The 22274-nt window shown below is 49.3% G+C and overlaps 1 protein-coding gene across 2 annotated transcripts in view; it reads right to left on the reverse strand.

Annotated features, from left to right (window-relative positions):
• Positions 1-11485: 11485 nt before the first annotated feature.
• ISL1 (ISL LIM homeobox 1) overlaps positions 11486-22274 on the reverse strand; it is a 73753-nt gene continuing 62964 nt past the window's right edge. Inside the window, exon 6 of one of the 2 annotated variants that reach the window (XM_068130191.2) lies at positions 11486-12460. In XM_068130191.2, the coding sequence (XP_067986292.1) occupies positions 12347-12460 (114 nt within the window). In that variant the 3' untranslated portion in view covers positions 11486-12346. The remainder of the gene's footprint in view (positions 12461-22274) is intronic. The other variant, XM_068130190.2, reaches the window with a different exon arrangement.

Genomic DNA, 22274 nt, shown 5'->3' on the forward strand with positions numbered 1-22274 from the left:
CATGTGTTTTGGTTTGGCGCATATGTTGGTTTGGTGCATGTGTTGGTTTGGCGCATTAGTTGTTTTAGCGGATGTCTTGGTTTGGCGGATGTGTTGGTGTGGCAGATGTGTTGGTTTGGCGGGTGTGTTGGTTTCGCGCATGTGTTAGTTTGGCGGATATGCTAGTTTGGCGCATGTGTTGGTTTTGGGGGATGCATTTGTTTGATGATGGTTTGGCGGATGTTTTGGTTTGGCACATGTGTTAGTTTGGTGGATGTGTTGGATTGGCGGTTGTGTTGGTTTGGCGCATGTGTTGGTTTGGCATATGTGTTGGTTTGGTGCATGTTTGGTTTGGCGCATGTGTTGGTTTGGCATATGTGTTGGTTTGGCAGATGTGTTAGTTTGGTGGATATGATGGTTTTGCGATATTTTGGTTTGGCGGACGTGTTGGTCTGGCGAACGTGTTGGTTTGGCGGATTTGTTTGTTTTGTGCATGCATTGGTTTGGCGGATGTGTTTGTTTGGTGCATGTGTTGGTATGGTGGATGTATTGGTTTAGCCGATGTGTTATTTTGGCGGATGTGTTGGTTTGGTGGATGTGTTGGTTTGGCGGATGTGTTGGTTTGGCGGATGTGTTGGTTTGGCGGATGTGTTGGTTTGGCGGATGTGTTGGTTTGGCGGATGTGTTGGTTTGGCGGATGTGTTGGTTTGGTGGATGTGTTGGTGTGGCGCAGGTGTTGGTTTGTCGGGTGTGTTGGTTTGGCACATGTGTTGGTTTGGTGGATGTGTTGGTTTGGCTAATGTGTTGGTTTGGCGCATGTGTTGGATTGGCGCATGTGTTGGTTTGTCGCATGTGTTGGTTTATACGATGTGCTCGTTTGGCGGATGGTTGGTTTGGCGGATGTGTTGGTTTGCCGGATGTGTTGGTTTGGCGGATGTGTTGGTTTGGCGGATGTGTTGGTTTAGCGCATTAGTTGTTTTCGTGCATGTTGATTTGGCGCATTAGTTGTTTTCGCAGATGTGTTGGTTTGGCGGATGTGTTCGTTTGGCAGATGTGTTGGTTTGGCGGGTGTGTTTGATTGGCGCATGTGTTCGTTTGGCGGATGTGTTGGTTTGACGGATGTGTTGGTTTTGCGGATGTGTTGGTTTTGCGGATGTGTTGGTTTGGCGGATGTGTTGGTTTGGCGCATGTCTTGGTTTGGCATATGTGTTGGTTTGGTGCATGTGTTGGTTTTGCGGATGTGTTGGTTTTGCGGATGTGTTGGTTTGGCGCATTAGTTGTTTTCGTGCATGTCTTGGTTTGGCATATGTGTTGGTTTGGTGCATGTGTTGGTTTGGCGCATGTGTTGGTTTGGCAGATGTGTTGGTTTGGCGGGTGTGTTTGATTGGCGCATGCGTTCGTTTGGCGGATGTGTTGGTTTGACGGATGTGTTGGTTTTGCGGATGTGTTGGTTTTGCAGATGTGTTGGTTTGGCAGATGTGTTGGTTTGGCGGATGTGTTGGTTTGGCACATGTGTTGGTTTGGCGGATGTGTTGGTTTGGCGGATGTGTTGGTTTGGCGCATGTGTTGGTTTGACGGATGTGTTGGTTTGGCGCATGTGTTGGTTTGGCGCATGTGTTGGTTTGGCGCATGTGTTGGTTTGGCGCATGTGTTGGTTTGACGGATATGTTGGTTTGGCGGATGTGTTGGTTTGGCGGATGTGTTGGTTTGGCGGATGTGTTGGTTTGGCGGATGTGTTGGTTTGGCGGATGTGTTGGTTTGGCGCATGTGTTGGTTTGGCGCATGTGTTGGTTTGATGTATGTTTTGGTTTTGCGGTTGTATTGCTTTGGAAGATGTGTTGGTAACTCCTCCAAGAACTCTTTGGATGCTTATCTTTTATAATTTCCTGGACATCCCTCTCAATGTGAGTGTGTGTGCGTCAAACATAATTTTGAGCTTTTCAAGACACTTCCCGTTCCTTTGGTCTCCTCTATTTATAAAAACCATGTAATTTTGCCCGACCTGAGAGAGTAGACCAGGTTTTTGTGTTCAAATTGTTGTTTATTGGCAGTGGGTGTATTGTTGATTTACGATCTACTTCTCTTCGTGCATGTTTACCAAACTTCGTGATCTACTTCTCTTCGTGCAAATAAATATTTCAAATTCACTACGTGAGGAAAATAATTTATTCTTTGACAGTATGAAAAAAAAAAATTTCTCTGCAACTGTTAGTTCAATGGGCAGGAAATTTTCACCATGGAAGCATCTCTTCCTGTATACTTTTTTAATGATAATTATGATGTCATACGTCACGAGGTACAGGCGCTATCATGGAACAACCGAAAAACGTTGCACCTCTCTATCTCTGAAAGTGCTCCACGGGGAAAAAAATTGAAACATGGTGCGTTGTCAAGTACTTTGCATGGGGAATAAGATATGTTAATGATGATGTCATGAGCACCTTCATTCTGACATCATTATTCGACAAGTATCGGCAGTCTGCAGCCTCCTCACTCTCTGCAGACCTGGTCAAAATAACAGACTGGGCAAACAAGTGGAACATGCCTTTCAATCCTGATAAATCTCACACTCTTACGATGTCTCTCCGAAAAGACCGACTGGACAACCCTCCCATCCACTTTCTGAATAATCCTCTCCAAGTTCTGTCAGTCAAGCTTTTGGGTCTCACTATCTGCCATGATCTTTCCTGGGAAAACCACATTTCAAATCTGGCCTCCAAAGCCAGTCGCCGACTGGGCATCCTCCGTCGTGTGAAGTCCTTCCTTGGCACACCTGAGCTCCTCACCACATACAAGGCTTTCATCCACAGCTCTATGGAATACTGCTCTCCCCTCTGGGCTGGTGCTCCTGCCTCACACCTAGCTCGTCTTCACGCTGTTGAAACCAAAGCGTTCAGAATCATTGGAATCTCCCGCGATGAAGCTAACTCCAAGGGCCTCTCACTCACTCACCGCAGGCAGGTTGGTGGTCTTTCCGTCTTCTACCGACTCCTCTCTGGCCTTGCCCCCCCCCCCCCCCGAGCTCTCTCTGGGCTCTGTCCCCCAAATATTCCTACAGGTCGCACAAGATCTGCCTGCAACCCTCTTATGGTTAAACTGGCAAAATCAAGACTCTATGCTCACCTTCACTCCTTCATTCCTCTTTTCTCCCGCCTCTGGAACAAACTCCCTCACTCTCTTCAATCCCACTCCACCCTCCAGGTCTTTAAAACAGCTGTTCACCACCATCTCTTATTATATCTTCACTCCATCCTTGATCTTTTTTACCCCCGCTAATTTCACCCCAAATCCACTTTTTTGAAATACCAACTTATGTCCTGGAAGTCCTTGGTGTCGTTGTGTTTTATACCTCTCCCACCCCCCCACCCCCCATTCCCACGCCTCCTCCCCCCAAGCCCTCTCCCTCCCACACATCTCCCTGCTCTCAAATGTTGTGTTTGTGTGCTTCCCCTTCTCTCCCCATCTTGTCTTCCGCTCCCTATATATTTTGTTTGTCTGGTTGATTTGTTTGTGAAATAAATGTTAGCTCTTTCACGAGCCTCGATTCAGTATACAAAAAAAGTGCAACGCTTCATCTGATCAGTATGAATTTTTTTTTTCTCTGCAATTGTTGGTCCGATTGACACGAAATTTTCACCAAAGGAGCAAATCCTCAAGAATATATATTGAAAATTATGATGCCATAGGTCACGTGGTAATTACACCAAATGCAAAATGTGACTTCAACACTTCAAATCCTATCCCTCCCACATCACGCACACCGTGCAGTGGAAAGGATCACACACAGAGAAGAGGGGGAGATGATCACACACAGAGATGATCACACACAGGGGAGAGGATCACACACAGGGGAGATGATCACACACAGGGAAGATGATCACACACAGGGAAGATGATCACACACAGGGAAGATGATCACACACAGGGAAGAGGGGGAGATGATCACACACAGAGATGATCACACACAGGGGAGAGGGTCACACACAGGGGAGAGGATCACACACAAGGGGAGAGGATCACACACAAGGGGAGAGGATCACACACAGGGGCGAGAATCACACACAGGGGAGAGGGGGAGATGATCACACACAGGGGAGAGGGGGAGATGATCACACACAGGGGAGAGGGGGAGAAGATCACACACAGGGGAGAGGGGGAGAAGATCACACACAGGGGAGAGGATCACACACAGGGGCGAGGATCACACACAGGGGCGAGGATCACACACAGGGGCGAGGATCACACACAGGGGCGAGGATCACAGACAGGGGCGAGGATCACACACAGGGGAGAGGATCACACACAAGGGGAGAGGATCACACACAGGGGAGAGGATCACACACAGGGGAGAGGATCACACACAGGGGAGAGGATCACACACAGGGGAGAGGATCACACACAGGGGAGAGGATCACACACAGGGGAGAGGATCACACACAGGGGAGAGGATCACACACAGGGGAGAGGATCACACACAGGGGAGATGATCACACACAGGGGAGATGATCACACACAGGGGAGAGGATCACACACAGGGGAGAGGATCACACACAGGGGAGAGGATCACACACAGGGGAGAGGATCACACACAGGGGAGATGATCACACTCAGGGGAGATGATCACACACAGGGGAGATGATCACACACAGGGGAGTGGATCAAACACAGGGGAGTGGATCACACACAAGGGAGAGGGAGAGAGGATCATACACGGAAGAGGATCACACACTGGAGAGAGGATCTCACACAGGGGAGAGGATCACACAGGGGAGAGGGAGAGAGGATCACACACAGGGAAGAGGATCACACACAGGGGAGATGATCACACACAGGGGAGAGGATCACATCATGGAGAGAGGATCACACACCGGAGAGAGGATCACACACCGGAGAGAGGATCACACACAGGGGAGAGGATCACACACAGGGGAGAGGATCACACACAGGGGAGAGGATCACACACAGGGGAGAGGATCACATCATGGAGAGAGGATCACACACAGGGGAGAGGATCACACACAGGGGAGAGAATCACACACAGGGGCGAGGATCACACACAGGGAAGAGGATCACACACTGGAGAGATGATCACACACAGGGGAGAGAATCACACACAGGGGAGAGGATCACACACAGGGGAGAGGATCACACACTGGAGAGATGATCACACACAGGGGAGAGAATCACACACAGGGGAGAGAATCACACACAGGGGACATGATCACACACAGGGGACATGATCACACACAGGGGAGAGGATCACACCATGGAGAGAGGATCACACACTGGAGAGAGGATCACACACTGGAGAGAGGATCACAAACTGGGAAGAGCGGGAGAGGATCACGACGTTCATTGATGGTCTCGTTCTGTTCCACATTCTTTTATTCATTTTGGAAATGGCAGTTACAAATGTGATGGTTAAGTTACCATGAGTGAGTGGTATCACTTAAACAAAACGTGTAACTGATATTATCTTCATCCCGTGCAGAGTAACAAAAAATTTCAACTTTTTATTGTGAATACGTCTAAAGAATGAAACATTGTGATTATATGAAGAATACAGCTCAAATGGAAAAGTCCCTGGGAAAAAAGTCTTTTGGGCGGTGTACAAGAACATTACATTACACCTTCCTGTCCAGCGAAAACCAAAATTACTCTTTTCGTTACAGCATACAAAATGACTTTTTTAATTAAAGATTTCAAATAAACTTCTTTAAAGTGTACGTGCACATATATATATAAAACACAGTTTGTGTGTGTGTGTGTGTGTGTGTGTGTGTGTGTGTGTGTGTGTGTGTAATGTTACCGATAGACTCCTAAACGGAGAGGCTTACGTGCTTGATATTTGGCATAGACATGGCCATTGAGCCTGGGACGAACATGGCCGAACTCAAAATATTTGACGATCCATATTTTTTATTCATATTTACCTCAGCGCATTTCAGCGCACGGAATCAACGGAATCAGAGCAGGTGGGCGCCGATTCGCTCAGAGCGATCACGTGATGACGCTATGAACGATATGACGCTATGAACACTAGGACGCTATGAAAAAAAAATCGCTATGACGCTATGAAACGCTATGACGCTATGAAAAAAAAAATCGCTATGACGCTATGACGCCATGAACGCTATGACGCTATGAAAAAAAAAAAATCGCTATGACGCTATGAAAAAAAAAATCGCTCGCTTTGCCAAGGGGCTCGCTCCCCCCCCCCCCCCCCCCGCCCGGCAATGCCGGGTACTTCTGCTAGTAACTTCTAAAATAAGAACAAAAAAATATCTCTCAGCATTTTCGCCTCTGTGTTTATTTATTTCAGATATGTGAATTATATGTTGATGCACACGTGAACGATTCATCCTTGAAAACTCGTGCAAAAACGAAAAGTTTTTTCTTAAATTAAAGACCACGATTTTATTTCCTCTGCAATATGAAAACGCATTGACTTTGGGCGGTGTATAATAGACCGCTGCCGCGAGCGATCCGAAGTAAACATGCATTACCTTGTTTCCTTTGCATGAGTTGCAATCAAAATGTACCTTTGTTTCTTCAAAAAGTAACATGATAGAAGACATTAAAGCGCGGCGTTACGCGCGCTGCTTGTGAGCAAGGAGGAAGCGGACAAGCGGTAACATATGAACGTCTTTATTGTAAGACTACACTGTAACACTGAACTCTTCCGGGCTGGTCGCCCGGTGTATATCCTGAGGCCACGCCTACCCCTCGGGCGTGGCCACCGCCCACTTGGTGCGTGGAATGATGTCACCACGCCAGTGGGCTTTTGTGTCCGCCACACGCGCCCCCCCATAATTCCCGCGCACCTGGAGGGCCAGTTTGCGGGGCAGACGAATGACCCGGCCGAAGCGCCCCCTGGCGATCGGCGGCGTCTGGGGTGCAGGGATACCAGGTGGGATGCCCCTGGCTGCCCCTGGGATGGGTGCAGGACCGGGGGGCGCCGTGGCGGCGGGGCTGGGCGGTGCCGGGGGTCCGCCCGCAGGAGGGCGGCCCCGACGTGGGGGTCGGGCCACTGGCGGTGGATGGTCCACATCGAGGTGGGCCGGCTTGAGGCGGTCTACCGAAATGCGGTCAGGAGTACCGCCGATGTCCAGGGTGAAGTGCTTCACCCCGGTCTCCAGCACGCGGAAAGGCCCGTCGTACGGGGGCCGCATTGGTGTCCGATGGGCATCGTGGCGGACGAAGACGTACTCCGCCGTGCGAAGCTCCGGGGCGACGTGCGTCGGTGGGTGCCCGTGGCATGCCGTTGGCACCGGGGTGAACCTCTGGGCGGTCTCTTGCAGAGCGGAGCGCTGCTGTGCCGCGGACCATGGTGCCGTGGAGTCGGGGAGGAACTCGCCCGGCACCCGCAGCGGTTGCCCGAAGACCAACTCCGCCGCGGATGCACGCAGGTCCTCCTTGGGCGCCGTCCGGAGGCCCAGCAGGACCCAGGGGAGCCTGTCGACCCAGCCGCCGTCGCGGAGGGTGGCCCGGAGCACGGCCTTCAATGAGCGGTGAAATCGCTCACACAGGCCATTAGCCTGGGGGTGGTAGGCCGTGGTTCGGTGCAGCCGGACCCCGAGCCCCTGCGCAACCGCCCCCCAGAGCTCCGAGGTGAACTGGGGGCCGCGGTCGGATGAGATGTCTGAGGGGGCGCCGAACCGGGCGACCCAGGTGGCGATGAAAGCCTGCGCGACATCGGCCGCCGTTGTCGACGCCAAGGGCACGGCCTCCGGCCACCGGGTGGTGCGGTCCACCATGGTGAGGACGTGGGTGAAACCCCGCGAGGGGGGCAGAGGTCCCACCAGGTCCACGTGGACGTGGTCAAACCGGCGTTCCGGCACCGTGAACGGGGCCAACGGGGCCTGTATGTGCCGGTGCACCTTGGCGCGCTGGCACGCAAGGCATGTCCTGGCCCAGCCGCGGACGGCCTTCCGGAGGCCATGCCAGACGAACTTGTCGGCGATCAGCCTTTGGGAGGCCCTCGCGCCCGGGTGGGACAGGCCGTGGATGGCGTCAAACACCTGGCGCTGCCAGCCCGCGGGCACAATGGGGCGAGGACGCCCGAGGGAGACGTCGCACAAGAGGGCCGCGCCCGCGCCGTCGAACGGCACCTCGGTGACGCGGAGGCCCGTGACGGCGGTCCGCAAGGCCTGGACGTCGGGGTCAGCGGCCTGGTCCGCTGCCATCCGGGCATAGTCGATGCCGAGGTGGACTGCGTGGGCGACGGCCCGGGAAAGGCAATCCGCCACCGGGTTGTCCTTCCCCGCGACGTGCTGGATGTCCGTCGTGTACTCGGACACGGCCGAGAGGTGACGCTGCTGCCGGGCCGACCACGGCTCGGTGACCTTGCCCATCGCGAAGATCAGCGGCTTGTGGTCGACGAAGGCAGTGAACGCCCGGCCCTCGAGCAGATGGCGGAAGTGCCTGACCGCCAAGTGAAGTCCGAGCAACTCGCGGTCGAAGGTACTGTAACGGCGTTCGGGCGGGCGAAGCTGCCGGCTAAAGAACGCCAGCGGTTGCCAAGCTCCACGCACCCATTGCTCGTGCACCGCGCCCACCGCGTAGTCCGAGGCATCGGTGGTGAGGGCGATCGGTGCATCGGGCGCCGGGTGCGCGAGCATGGTGGCGTTAGCCAAGGCGAGCTTCGCGCCCGTGAACGCCGTGTCCATCTGCTCGGTCCAGGTAACGTCGCCCTTGCCCGGCTTACCTCGGAGAGCTTCGTGCAGGGGGCGCAGGAGCTGGGCGATACGGGGCAGGAACCGATGGTAAAAGTTCACCATGCCCAGGAACTCCTGCAGCCCTCTGATCGTGCGGGGGCGCGGAAACCCCTTCACCGCCTCCACCTTGGCCGGCAGGGGGACGGCTCCGTGCCTGGTGACACGGTGCCCCAGAAAATCGATTGTGGCGGCGCCGAACCGGCACTTTGCGGGGTTCACAATCAGGCCATGCTGGCCCAGGCATTCGAAGAGCGTGCAGAGGTGGCGTAGGTGCTCTTCGCGGGACGCGCTGGCGACGAGGATATCGTCCAGGTAGACGTAGACAAAATCCAAGTCGCGCAGGACGCTGTCCATCAGTCGCTGGAACGCCTGAGCCGCATTCTTCAGACCGAAGGGCATGCGCAGGAACTCGAAGAGTCCGAATGGCGTGATGACCGCCGTCTTCGGGACGTCCTCCGGCCTGACGGGGACCTGATGGTAGCCGCGTATGAGGTCCACCTTCGAGAAGAAGGACCTGCCCGCCAAACGGGCGGAAAAGTCCTGAATGTGGGGGACGGGGTAGCGGTCGGGAGTCGTGGCGTCATTGAGACGGCGATAGTCCCCGCACGGTCGCCATCCCCCGCCGGGCTTCGGCACGATGTGCAGCGGCGACGCCCAAGCGCTCTCTGAGCGCCGAACGATGCCGAGTCGCTCCAGGGTAGCGAACTCCGCTTTTGCCACCGCCAGCTTCGTCGGCTCGAGGCGGCGTGCCCGGGCGTAGACCGGTGGCCCGACGGTGGGGATGTGATGGGCCACCCCGTGCTTGACGGCCCCCGCCGAGAAGGTGGGCCGCGTGAGGGCCGGGAAGCCGGCGAGGAGGCGGGTGAATGCGTCTGCTGCCGGAAGCGTACAGACCAACGTGGCCGGAACCGAATCGTTCGGCAAGCCGCTTGGCAAGCCGCTCGTTGAGCTGGGCAACGCACATGCGAGCGAGCTGAACGTCTCGGCCTGGACAAGCCGTCTGCGCTTGACGTCGACCAGGAGCCCATTAGCGCACAGGAAGTCCGCGCCAAGCAGTGCCATGGGCACGTCGGCGGTGACAAACGTCCATCGGAAAACCTGCCCTCCAAACCGCAGAGAGAGGCAGCGTTTTCCGTACGTACGGATGGGCGTCCCGTTCGCGGCAAGCAGCGCGGGGCCCCCACCCGCGGCGTGCTTGTCTGACGTGCCGGCGGGAATGACACTCACCTGTGCTCCCGTGTCGCACAGGTAACGGCGCCCGGAGAAGGTGTCCGTTATGAACAGCAGGCTGCTCGAACGGCCGGCGCTCATCGCCACAATTGAGCACCGGCCCGGGCGTTTCCCGACCCGTTGAAGGAGCACGGCGGATGACACCGCCGAGCTTCGTGGCCGAACTTGGCGTGGAACCAGCACCAGGTGGTGGAGCTGGAGGAGCGCGGCTGGCTCCGCCAGGCCGGTGGAGTCGACGGGTTTCCCCGCGGTGGCGGTTTTCGCCGCGGCGGTGGGCGGGGCGTGGCGGCGTTCACGAGGTGCGTATCAGCATGCTGCTGAAACTCAGCGTGCTGTAGAAGATGATGCTGTGGAACAGCAGCGTCGAAGGCCGTGACGGCCACGCCAACGCTCGCCCGCGTGTCCGAAGCGGCGAAGTACTTGTCCGCCTCGGCCGCCAATGCTCGGGGTTCCGTTAGCCCGGTCCCGGCCAACGCGAGGCGAACCTGCGCTGGAAGTTGGCGACGGAAAAGCGCCCGGAATAGCGAACCGGGGGCTTCGTCGCCCAACAGTGACAGCATATGGTCCATTCGGACCGACGGGCACGTCTCACCGAGCTCGGGGAGATCCAGGAGGCGGTCGGCCCGCGCGTCGTCCGTGAGGCTGAACGTGGCTAGGAGTAGCCGCTTGAGTGCCTCGTACTTGTGGCCGTCCGGTGGGTGGCGAAGGACGGACACAACTCGAGCGGCCGTGCCGGGCCCGAGGGAGGCGACGACATGGCAGTAGCGCAGGTCGTCGTTGGTGAGGCGCCGAAGCTGAAATTGGGCTTCGGCTTGAACGAACCAGACCTCGGCCTGGGCCTCCCAAAATTCGGGAAGTTTAATCGCCATTGACTTGTCGTTGTGTTCGGAAGGATCGCTACGGCAGATCCAACGTCGAGGGTCACCAGTAAAGCGCGGCGTTACGCGCGCTGCTTGTGAGCAAGGAGGAAGCGGACAAGCGGTAACATATGAACGTCTTTATTGTAAGACTACACTGTAACACTGAACTCTTCCGGGCTGGTCGCCCGGTGTATATCCTGAGGCCACGCCTACCCCTCGGGCGTGGCCACCGCCCACTTGGTGCGTGGAATGATGTCACCACGCCAGTGGGCTTTTGTGTCCGCCACAACATGTTGATTCAGTCATAAAATGGACATCAGAGATATGCGACGAAAACAAAATGGTGGAAATGGGTTTTTGAAGCCCCTCCCTTAACTGGGGAGGCCACACTCAGACGGACAGACAGATTCACCTTTGCAGAATATTATAGTGTTGATACTTTATCATCTCCACTACCAACACGCAACTTTGAATCATTTATTTATTTATATCCCTTCTACCTTTCTACAGCAATTATTTATTTAGTTATTTAAATGTAAAATCTACACATCTCATTTTTAAAGTGCAGCTGGGGGTTGTGTCCTCACTGAGGATGTGTTCTTGTTATTTATCAAAGTCCCTTGATTTCCCACTCGTGATACCCTTTTCCAAACTTTTGTCTTGCAATTTTTTCCTTGATAATATCCACAAACAACCCTGTGCATCACTTTCCGTTTGTTTTATTTCATTCGGTACAAATGAACCACGAACGGCAGAGCTTTAGTCAGCGCCACTCGGTATATATAAATACTCTATACATACCATGAGATATAGGACATTCGTAATGCGTGTAAACAAGACGGTGAGACATGAGCCCCTTCCACACCTCCCGCTACCCTGCGATGGGGTAAATTGGAGGCAAGCGCGTGCACAGACGGGGTAGGGGCTCCACTGGGCCCGAAATGAATGAATAAATAAATTAACGCAGAGAGGACGCATGCTGAGGGGGGAATAAGGGAAGAGGCTCAGAATAATTTAATAAATGTACACGTTGGGATTGAGTTGTACGTGCTAACAAATGTACAGGATTAAGTTATAACAAGCCACGCAAAGCCAGATGAAGGAGGGCGATGGGAGTAGAAGGGGCGAGGGTGGGCTCCGAACGTTTCATCATATATACAGAATACAATCCGTGCCACACGTCATGATCGTCACCCACCCCTCCCCTTGTACGCACCGACTATACAAACACGAGCTCGAAGCAAGTTGCATATGTACACAAATATATAAAGGACATGTGCCATTTGTAAAGGTAAATGTTCAACTTGCAATGTCCGCACACTCTCCCATGTGCAGTTGGCAGAGTGGGTAAAATGATGAGCAGAATGAAGTTGTATAGAATTGTTCTCCACATAATTAAAGTTCATCTCCGGTCATGGCAGGAGGAAGGCCTAGCCAGCCTGGCTTGCATTATTGCCTTGGTCACATCTCGAGGGCTTCTCATCCACCTCACCCTTGCACTTCCTACAAGCCTCTTCAAAACCACCAATCTTCTTCCATATTATTCACACCCATTGGTTGTCAGGCCTCGATTGGACTCGAACCGATGCTAGTGGGTGTGTCTGGGAGTTGGGACAGAGATGTGATCTCACTGCCTGTAGAGTTGGACCCTGGACGACCTTCTGAGAAATTCACCTGCGAGGCAGACACATACAAAGTGGTTGTGCGTGGGAACATACAAAGTATGGGGATCAAAGTGGATAAACTCGAGCTAAATATAGGGGTAGCAGGAAGGTCTGCACAAACAACAACATGTATGTGAAGATACATGGGATCTACAGAGACCCCTTCCCCTAAAGACTGTTCATGTTTGTTCCACCGATTTTATGCCCAAACATATTTAGATCCTTGAAGACTATCCATCAGTACATCCTGAAATATCCTCTATGTGGGGTTTCATTCAGAAACTTCAGAAACTGAAAATTTCTGTTCTCTGTGGCTGCATGAAACATTTTAAGTAAAACTTTTCTTTTTGACGCACACACTGATTGAAGGTCTTCGCAAGAAATAACAAAACAAGAAGACGTCATGTAGAGCACGACACTTGCAAAATCCACCTCCCACCCCCACCCCCTGAAAAAAGGTTGCAATCGATTCAGCTTATTATTCATTTCATCAAGATCAAAATTGATGATCTTGTTCAAAGCTCGGGCCAATAGGATGAAAAGTGATGATTTTTCAGATGAAAAATTATTTTTTGAAATTTGACCTCCAGATGACCTTTGACCTCAAAATCAATAGGCTTCTCAATTTTTTATTTATTTTTTATTTTTTGTATACTGAATCGAGGCTCGTGAAAGAGCTAATTGTGACGTCACAATAATTGTGACGACCTCCACAACTAGGTGAAGTTTCGTGAATATCCGGTGACAAACAAACAGACAATAACAAACGCAACCGACCAATATACTTGAAAAATCTTCGATTTTGCAAGTAACAATATTAATGTTTGGTATGATCAATGCTTTGGAGAGAAGAGACTCGGGATGATGTGCAAGTGGTGTAGAACGTTCAAAATGGTTTCACACCACAAAGTGAGCAGTGCTGAGCCGTGCTGGGCCGTACTGAACTGTGCTAAACCTAATCCTACTTTGGATGGTGGGAAATAGTTTTGTCATATTTAACTTCAACCCCAACCCCCTTCCTCGTCTCATCTCCACCACCTCCTTAATCATCACAGCTCTTTTTATCTGCTGCTTTGCAGAGTGGGATACTTGGCAGGGTTCAGCACAGTTATGGGGATAACATGCTGGAAACATTTGAGTGTGCGTCTAGAGGTAGTGAACTCTCAATAAGACAAAGCTTGTTGAGGGAATTTTGACAAGATAATAACAAATACAGTCACGTGAAAAATTAAGTACACCCCATGTAAAGTTTTGACTTTTTCAACATATTTAAACATTCAGCTATTTGATCTTCATTTCAACAATATTGATAGATAAAGGTGATATAATATAACAAATATCATGAATCATTTACATTTTGTAGTCCATTGTATAATTTAAATAAACATAAATGCAAATTTCGCATTGGAAAAAGTAAGTACACCCTTGGCTCTAATAGGTGGTATTTCCCACTTTGGCAGAAACAACCTCAAGTAGGCATTTCTTATAACTGTCTACCTGTCTCTGACATCGACTGGGAGAAAATTTTGCCCACTCCTCCATGCAGAATTCTTTCAGCTGTGCGATGTTTGAGGGGTTTCTTGCATGCACAGCTCGTTTCAAATCCCCCCACATCTCGATGGGATTTAGATCCGGGCTTTGACTTGGCCATTCCAGAACCCTCCATTTCTTTGTTTTCAGCCATTCCTTGGTGGATTTACTGGTATGTTTAGGGTAATTATCATGATGCAAGGTACCCCTTCGGTTGAGCTTCAACTTTCCGACAGATGGCCTCACATTATCCTCAAACACCCTCTGGTACAATGAAGAATTCATAGTGGATTCTATGATGGTGAGCTGCCCAGGCCCTGATGCAGCAAAGCTGCCCCAAACCATAATATTTCCACCACCATGCTTTACAGTTGGTATCAGGTTCTTGTGGTCAAATGCTGTCTTTGGTTTTCGCCAAACATGTCTTCTGGTACTGTGGCCAATTAGCTCTACCTTTGACTCATCTGTTCAGAGCATATTGTTCCAGAATTTCTGGTCTTTGCCAAGGTGTTCATTGGCAAACTTTAGTCAGGCCCTGATGTTCTTTCTGGACAGCAAAGGTTTCCTCCTGGCACACCTCCCATGTAGATCAACTTTGTGCAGCCTCTTTCTAATGGTAGACTCATGCACTTTGACATCAACAGTGGCAAGAGCTACAGGTTGCTACCTGTAGGTCCCTTGATGACATACTGGGGTTTTTAGAGACTTCTTTCAGCATCTTGCGGTCTGCTCTCGGGCTGAACTTGCTGGGGCGCCTGGCCTGAACAAGTTGGCAGTTGTTTGGAATCTTCTCCTCTTGTAGATGATCTTTCGGACGGTCGAATGATTGATGTCAAATTGTTTGGAGATCTTTTTAAATCCCTTCCCAGACTCGTAGGCATCTATAACCTTCTTTCTGAAGGCCTCAGAGAGCTCTTTTGATCTAGGCATGGTGATGCCGCACACTTCAACAACAAAGAGCAAACCAAACTAAAAGTCTGAGGTTTAAATAAGACAGGTTCCTCCAAGATCCTCTCTCACGATGTTCTAATCATTTGCACCTGAGCTGGTGCACCTGATTCTAATTTTAGGTATTTGAAGTAGTGATAAATGTAGGGGTGTACTTACTTTTTCCACATGCGAAATGTGCATTTATGTTTATTTAAATTATACAATGGACTACAAAATGTAAATGTTTCTTGATATTTGTTATATTATATCACCTTTATCTATCAATATTGTTGAAATGAAGATCAAATAGCTGTATGTTGAAATATGTTGAAAAAGTCAAAACTTTACATGGGGTGTCCTTACTTTTTCACGTGACCAACTTATTTCATCCCATTTATGTATGCCTGCTTCTTGTTTATTTTAATTGCTATTATTTTAGCAAAATTCATCCTAAAGTCTGGCCCTTCCAGACATGCATGCACACATATATATTCACACATGCACATATATACGAGTATATACGAGTATATACATATATATATTATATATATACGTGAATATATATATATATATATATATATATATATATATATATATATATATATATATATATACTGTATATATATTGTGAGAAACCCCCGGTGAAACCACCTTTGTTCTCACCCAAATGAGTGCCCCGCCCACCACTGACGTAACCTCCTTGGAGCCTCACGCGATTGGGAGGCGAGTCGGGACGTGATTGGTGGAGGGTCAGAGAGCGCGGCCGCCATCTCATGATACGGGCGCAGCTCGGAGGTTCGAGGCCTCGAGGCGAGGGAACTTTCGTTACGCCTCACGACAGCGAGTTGTGCTGATTGTTTATAGTTATGGATTGTACGAGTGAGTGATTCCGGAAGAGAACGAGTGATTCCCGGAGATCGTAGATTGGAACTGTGAGTCCTATCTTGCCTGCTTCGTGTTGGAGCTCCTGGCCGACCGTTCCTGGCGGCCTTGTGTGGTATTCCATCCTGGTATCCTTGGAGTCCCGGAGCTCGTCGATTGGAGCCGCGAGGATCTTACCTGCGTCTCGTGGGAGCGTCTGTGGCCGACCGTTCCTGCAGGCTTGTGCAGCCTATTCCATTTGTTACCTTTCATGGTTTTTGTGATCGAGCCAATAAAGCATCGTGCCTTACCCCTAGAAGGCCGATTAAAACACAATTGTGTTGATTACGTCTCTTTTGTCCACTCCGTGGATTACTTGAAGCCCGGACATTCACGTCCGTATTCCGTGCTGGGAACATTTACCAGGCGGGATCGCGACAATATATATATATATATAAGTATATATATATATAGTTACGTGTTCCTCCCCGACCCCCTGGTCACGATGTACATCCAAGCCCCGAGAGGAGCCACGGCAGAAAAATATGTTATTCTGTGTCAGAAATCAACAGTAAAACCACACCAATGATTTATCAACAAACAAATATTGTATTAAAAATCACACAAGAATAACGGTACAACAAATAGCAATCAAAAGTACACTCAATACATCTTGTGATGGTACCATCAACTAGCATAGGATAACTCACGGTGTTCCCAGTGAGTGGAAAAACCTTCCCCAATGTCTCTATATTCCCGTCCTCAAGACGAAGTTGACTCGCTCCAGCGATCGCTAGAACAATGTCCAATCGAGACCAGAATCCCGTGCGGATGGCAAGGGCAGTCGCACCGCCGAAGCAGCTCTCAGGCGTACGCGGCCGAAGCGACGCAAAAGTCACGTGGTCCAAAACCAAAGGCAAACTCGCAGCGGAATGGGAAATCCCAAAGGCGCCCTCCAGGTATGAACATTCACTGTTCAGTAGGCAAACCGCAACTCAATCTCCAAACTCAGCGTTGCGCACACACAGCCCCGACAGACGACAGGATGGTGAAAAAACTGACGCGTAGCCAAGACCTTTTGATGAACAAAGCGCGAGTGTCAAAATGGCCGACGGCTCTTACTTGAGTCGACACAACCCGGCGATGATTCTTCAGAATCGCAACGCCCAAACCTGTCTACGCAGGTTTTTCAATACCCCAGCGATAACACCTATCGCCAGAACTCCTTTCAAGGAAACTCAAAGTTCACCCGCGACTTTCGTTCGACAACACTCACTACAGAGCTGGAAGCTACTCGCTTCTTGTCCGACTTCACTCACCACGCCCTCGCCTTCTTCCTCTTCTTGCGGTTCCCGATCCGGTTTCCTGTTTCATTTAAAGTTAACCCTTTTACATTTTGATAATACTAATGGCCATTTCACTTAAACAATGATAATAATATACATAGAACCAGAAGTGTTTCAAGTGGATGAAAACCACAACAGCGGAAGTGACGAATCCGTAACACTTCCCCCCCTCAAGAAAGAAAGTTTGAACACAGCAAGAACTTTCTTTGCAGGCAAACTGTCTAAACAAACAAAAGTACACTCACAACCCAAATCATCAATTCCCGTGAGAAGCAATACTCAGTATTCCCCAAAAATAAAGCAACAACTTCGAACAACCCACAGAGATTTCCAAAGTAATTCCCTCTGGACAAAGCATCAGCAACGACACTGTCCCTGCCCTTACATGTTCAATTTCCCCGTTGAACTCTGGCAAAGCCAAACTCCATCTCATCAACCTCTGATTTTTATTTTTAGATTCGGTTGAATGAAGGTTAAGAGGTTGATCAAAAATCCAAAATCAAGCAAATCGATAGCACTTTTTCCGGGAGGCCGAGCTGAGAACCAGGTTTCATGGTGGTTGGGTGGTGAGGCCTGGAAGTATTCACTACATGGACGCCTTTAGGAACATGGAGTTCACGGTTAATCCGTGTCGGAAAGTTCACTACATGGACGCCTTTAGGAACGTTTCAAATCGTGTTCACGGTTAGTCCGTGTAGGAATCTTGGTTCGGCTGCTCCGCAGCATTCAGTGCTTCAACTCTTCCTAACTTTCATAATAATCACGGTTGGACCGCTTGTCGCTGTAGTCTCGTGAATAGCAGTCTCCTTCTTGGCCACTACCCTGATAATCATTCCTTCGGGAGCTGCCGTAACTCTGGGAGCCTCCATAGTAATATCGATTGCGGCCACCACCAAAACTACCTCCACATTGTCCTCCTCTGTAGCCCCCTCGACACCTATGAAATGCCTTCTCTACTGTTATGGTCCGACCCTCCAACTCATTGCTATTCAGATCCTTTTCTGCATCTCTGGCGTCCTTTGTGTTTTCAAACGTGACAAAGCCAAACGCTCTTGACTTTTGTGTCTCCCTGTCTTTTATCAGCAGCACTTCCAAAAGCGGGCCATATTTCCTGATGACCGAGGCCAGAACGTCTTTCCTTGTTTTGAAGTTCAGTCCACCTACAAAAATCTTGCCAACATTGCCTCCATCCCTGACTTGTGTCGTGTTACTTTCCATACTAGGCTTTTTAACAAACATCGGGTTACCAGAAACTTGACCACCGGCCAAATCATTCCCGATAACAAAAGATGCTCCCTCTACAGGAAGATTGGCTTGTAAGCCTACGGTGACCGGTCCTGACACCAAATCAGACTCTAAATGGATGACATGAAGTGGAGCTTTAACACAGCCACCAACCCCCTGTAAACGAACACTAACACCAGTTGCCGTCTTCTCTGACAATGGCAAAATACCTTCAAGCATCAAAGATTGATGTGCTCCTGTGTCCCTCAATACCCTAACCGGTTTCTGGTTAGTCGAGTCTCCATCCAGTGACACAAACCCCTCTGAAATAAATGGTTGGTAACCCTTTTGAGGGCGATTTCTCACATTTGCCATTGCATTCGGAGTTGTACTATTCTGACTCCGCTCCTGATTTTCCCTTTCCATAGCATAACATTGGGACATCACGTGTCCAGGTTTCTTGCAAAAAGCGCAAGTAGGCCCGGAGGAGAACCTCGTGGTCTGCCTCGAGCCCCCCGGAAGATAGGTCTGTCTTGGAACTGTAGTCTTCTGATTTCTAAAAGTTGTGGTATCAGAGTTGTCCTCATAGTCATCTCGAGGCCGCCCCCATGAATTTTCGTTCTTCACACCCGGTGTGAACCCCGATTTAGAATAGGTACACCGTATCCCTGCGCATCGTAAGAGGCGATTAAGGGTTGGCGTCAGGAAGGGCATCTGGCCATAAAAAAAAAACATTGCCTCAAACAGGGAACCATGATTGTCATGGGGCCCGCAAGGCTAACCCCTGCTCTGTCAGGGAAAAATGGCCTTAAAACGATCATTCATTCATTCATTCATTGCACCGGATGTACCATAGTTCCCCTGGCTAGTGCTAGGCGAGAAGTTAGCTTTGTGGAACCCCATCCTGTGTGTTAAGGCATAGTCATCTGCCATGGTTACTGCCTCATACAACTTTGGTACTTTCCTTTCCTCCAGATGTACTTTAATGTCCTCGTGGACACACTGTTGGAATTCCTCCACCAGGATCAATTGTCGCAATAGTTCGAAGTCTTTCCCAACCCCTTTTGAATCACACCACCGATCAAACATGGTTTTTTTCATTCTGGCAAACTCCACATGGGTCTCACTCTCCCTCTTCCTGGCATTCCGGAATTTTTGCCGGTAAGCTTCAGGGACCAATTCATAGGCTTTGAGAATGGTTTTCTTCACTATCTCTTAATCTGCACATTGTTCAATCGGTAAAGCTGAATAAATATCTTGAGCTTTACCCACCAGAACACTTTGCACTAACATGGTCCAGGACTCCTCAGGCCATTTTAGCATTCGAGCCACTTTCTCAAAGTGTAAAAAAAAACTTGGCTACCTCCTTTTCATTGAAGAGTGGAACCAACCTCACATGTCTACCAACATCCCAGGTGTTCTGACTAGTTGTCGAACTAGCCGGCATGGATGGTACCTCTTCCCGTTCTCTCATTAACTCCAGCTCTTTGCATTTAATTTCCTTCTGAAGCTCCATGTCACGATTGTCACGTTCCCTTAACTCCCTTTCGGCTTTTCTCTCCTCTGCTTTTCCCTTTTCTATTCTCTCTTCGAGTTCCCTTGCAGCTCTCCTTTCCTCTGCTCTTTCCTTTTCTCTTCTCTCTTCGAGTTCTCGTTCCTGTTCTGCTCTTTTTTCCTCGAGTTCTCGTTCCTGTTTTATTCTTATTTCTTCGAGTTCCCTTTCCTGTGCTGCTCTTCTTTCCTCGAGTTCTCTTTCCTGTGCTTTTACCCTTTCCTGGCTCTGCAATTGCATCTCCATTTTCCGGAGCTCAACATTTTCTTGTTCCTCGGGTAACCAATCCAAGGCTACCTCTTTCCATGTTCCTTGTCCCACCAAAGATTCTATCACCAATGTCTGCATCTCCACTTTCTTCATATTAGTTCGGACCTCCAAGTTAAAATGTCTGGCCAATATCAAGATTTCCGATTTTTTTAATGCTTGGAAATGTGCCTCACTAGGGGACGCCGCAAACTTTCCTGTGTCAAACACCATGGTGACTATCAGTTAACACCTGTTAACCTTCACACAAGAAAGTTGTAATTTTCTTTTGAAAAATTTGGGAATGTTGGAAAACATTCCAAATTTGGGAATTCTGGGAATGTTAGGGAATTCTTTCCCGGACGAAATTTAGGGAATTTAATCCACAGTACGAGATTTAGGGAATTTAATCAGCAAAGCCGAGCCCCCAATTTCTCCACAGTACGAGCCCCCAATTTCAATCTGGGTCAATCCCGAACGGATGTTATTAGGGAATTTTATCCCGGACGAAGACCCAATTTCGAGCTCACGAGTCAATTGGACAAGCCCCCAATTTCTGTTACGTGTTCCTCCCCGACCCCCTGGTCATGATGTACCTCCGAGCCCCGAGAGGAGCCACGGCAGAAAAATATGTTATTCTGTGTCAGAAATCAATAGTGAAACCACACCAATGATTATCAACAAACAAATATTGTATTAAAAATCACACAAGAATAACGGTACAACAAATAGCAATCAAAAGTACACTCAATGCATCTTATGATGGTACCATCAACTAGCATAGGATAACTCACGGTGTTCCCAGTGAGTGGAAAAACCTTCCCCAATGTCTCTATATTTCCGTCCTCAAGACGAAGTTGACTCGCTCCAGCGATCGCTAGAACAATGTCCAATCGAGACCAGAATCCCGTGCGGATGGCAAGGGCAGTCGCACCGCCGAAGCAGCTCTCAGGCGTACGCGGTCGAAGCGACGCAAAAGTCACGTGGTCCAAAACCAAAGGCAAACTCGCGACGGAATGGGAAATCCCAAAGGCGCCCTCCAGGTATGAACATTCACTGTTCAGTAGGCAAACCGCAACTCAATCTCCAAACTCAGCGTTGCACACACACATCCCCGACAGACGACAGGATGGTGAAAAAACTGACATGTAGCCAAGACCTTTTGATGAACAAAGCACGAGTGTCAAAATGGCCGACGGCTCTTACTTGAGTCAACACGACCCGGCGATGATTCTTCAGAATCGCAACCCCCAAACCTGACCATGCAGGTTTTTCAATCCCCCAGCGATAACACCTATCGCCAGAACTCCTTTCAAGGAAACTCAAAGTTCACCCGCGACTTTTGTTCGACAACGCTCGCTATGGAGCTGGAAGCTACTCGCTTCTTGTCCGACTTCACTCGCCACGCCCTCGCCTTCTTCCTCTTCTTCCGGTTCCCGATCCGGTTTCCCGTTTCATTTAAAATTAATCCTTTTACATTTTGATAATACTAATGGCCATTTCACTTAAACATAATAATACAAATAACCAGAAGTGTTTCAAGTGGATGAAAACCACAACGGCGGAAGTGACGAATCCGTAACAATATATATATATATATAATATATATATATACATATATATATATATATATATATATATATATATATATATATATATATATATATATATATATATATATATATATATATATATATATATATATGTATATATATATGTATATATATATATACAGGGGGCTGCAAAAGTAGGTATACAGTAATGAAAAACAAAACGTGCGCACAAAACGTATTTTATTGATTATACAAGCATATCAATAATAACATATCAATAATAAACATATCAATAATAAACATATTAATCCCTTAAATGTTCAAACTGTTTGCCCCCGGCATTCACACACTCCACTAGTCGAGTGTGGACACCCATGCACACTCTGGCACAAAGGTCTTTATCAGCATCAATTTCCTGGCAAGCCTCCCGTATGAACTGAATCATGGCATCAACAGAACGTGGCTTGCGTGCGAAAACCCTGTCTTTTACACATCCCCAGAAAAAGAAGTCCATAGGGGTGTCAAAATCCATTTGCGCTACTCGTCCGTTGAATTACCAGCCATCGTTAAATTTCCACTTCA

This window comes from Myxine glutinosa, chromosome 11 (assembly GCF_964187855.1).
Source record: "Myxine glutinosa chromosome 11, kmMyxGlut1.1, whole genome shotgun sequence".
In the NCBI taxonomy this organism is placed as follows: Eukaryota; Metazoa; Chordata; class Myxini; order Myxiniformes; family Myxinidae; genus Myxine; species Myxine glutinosa.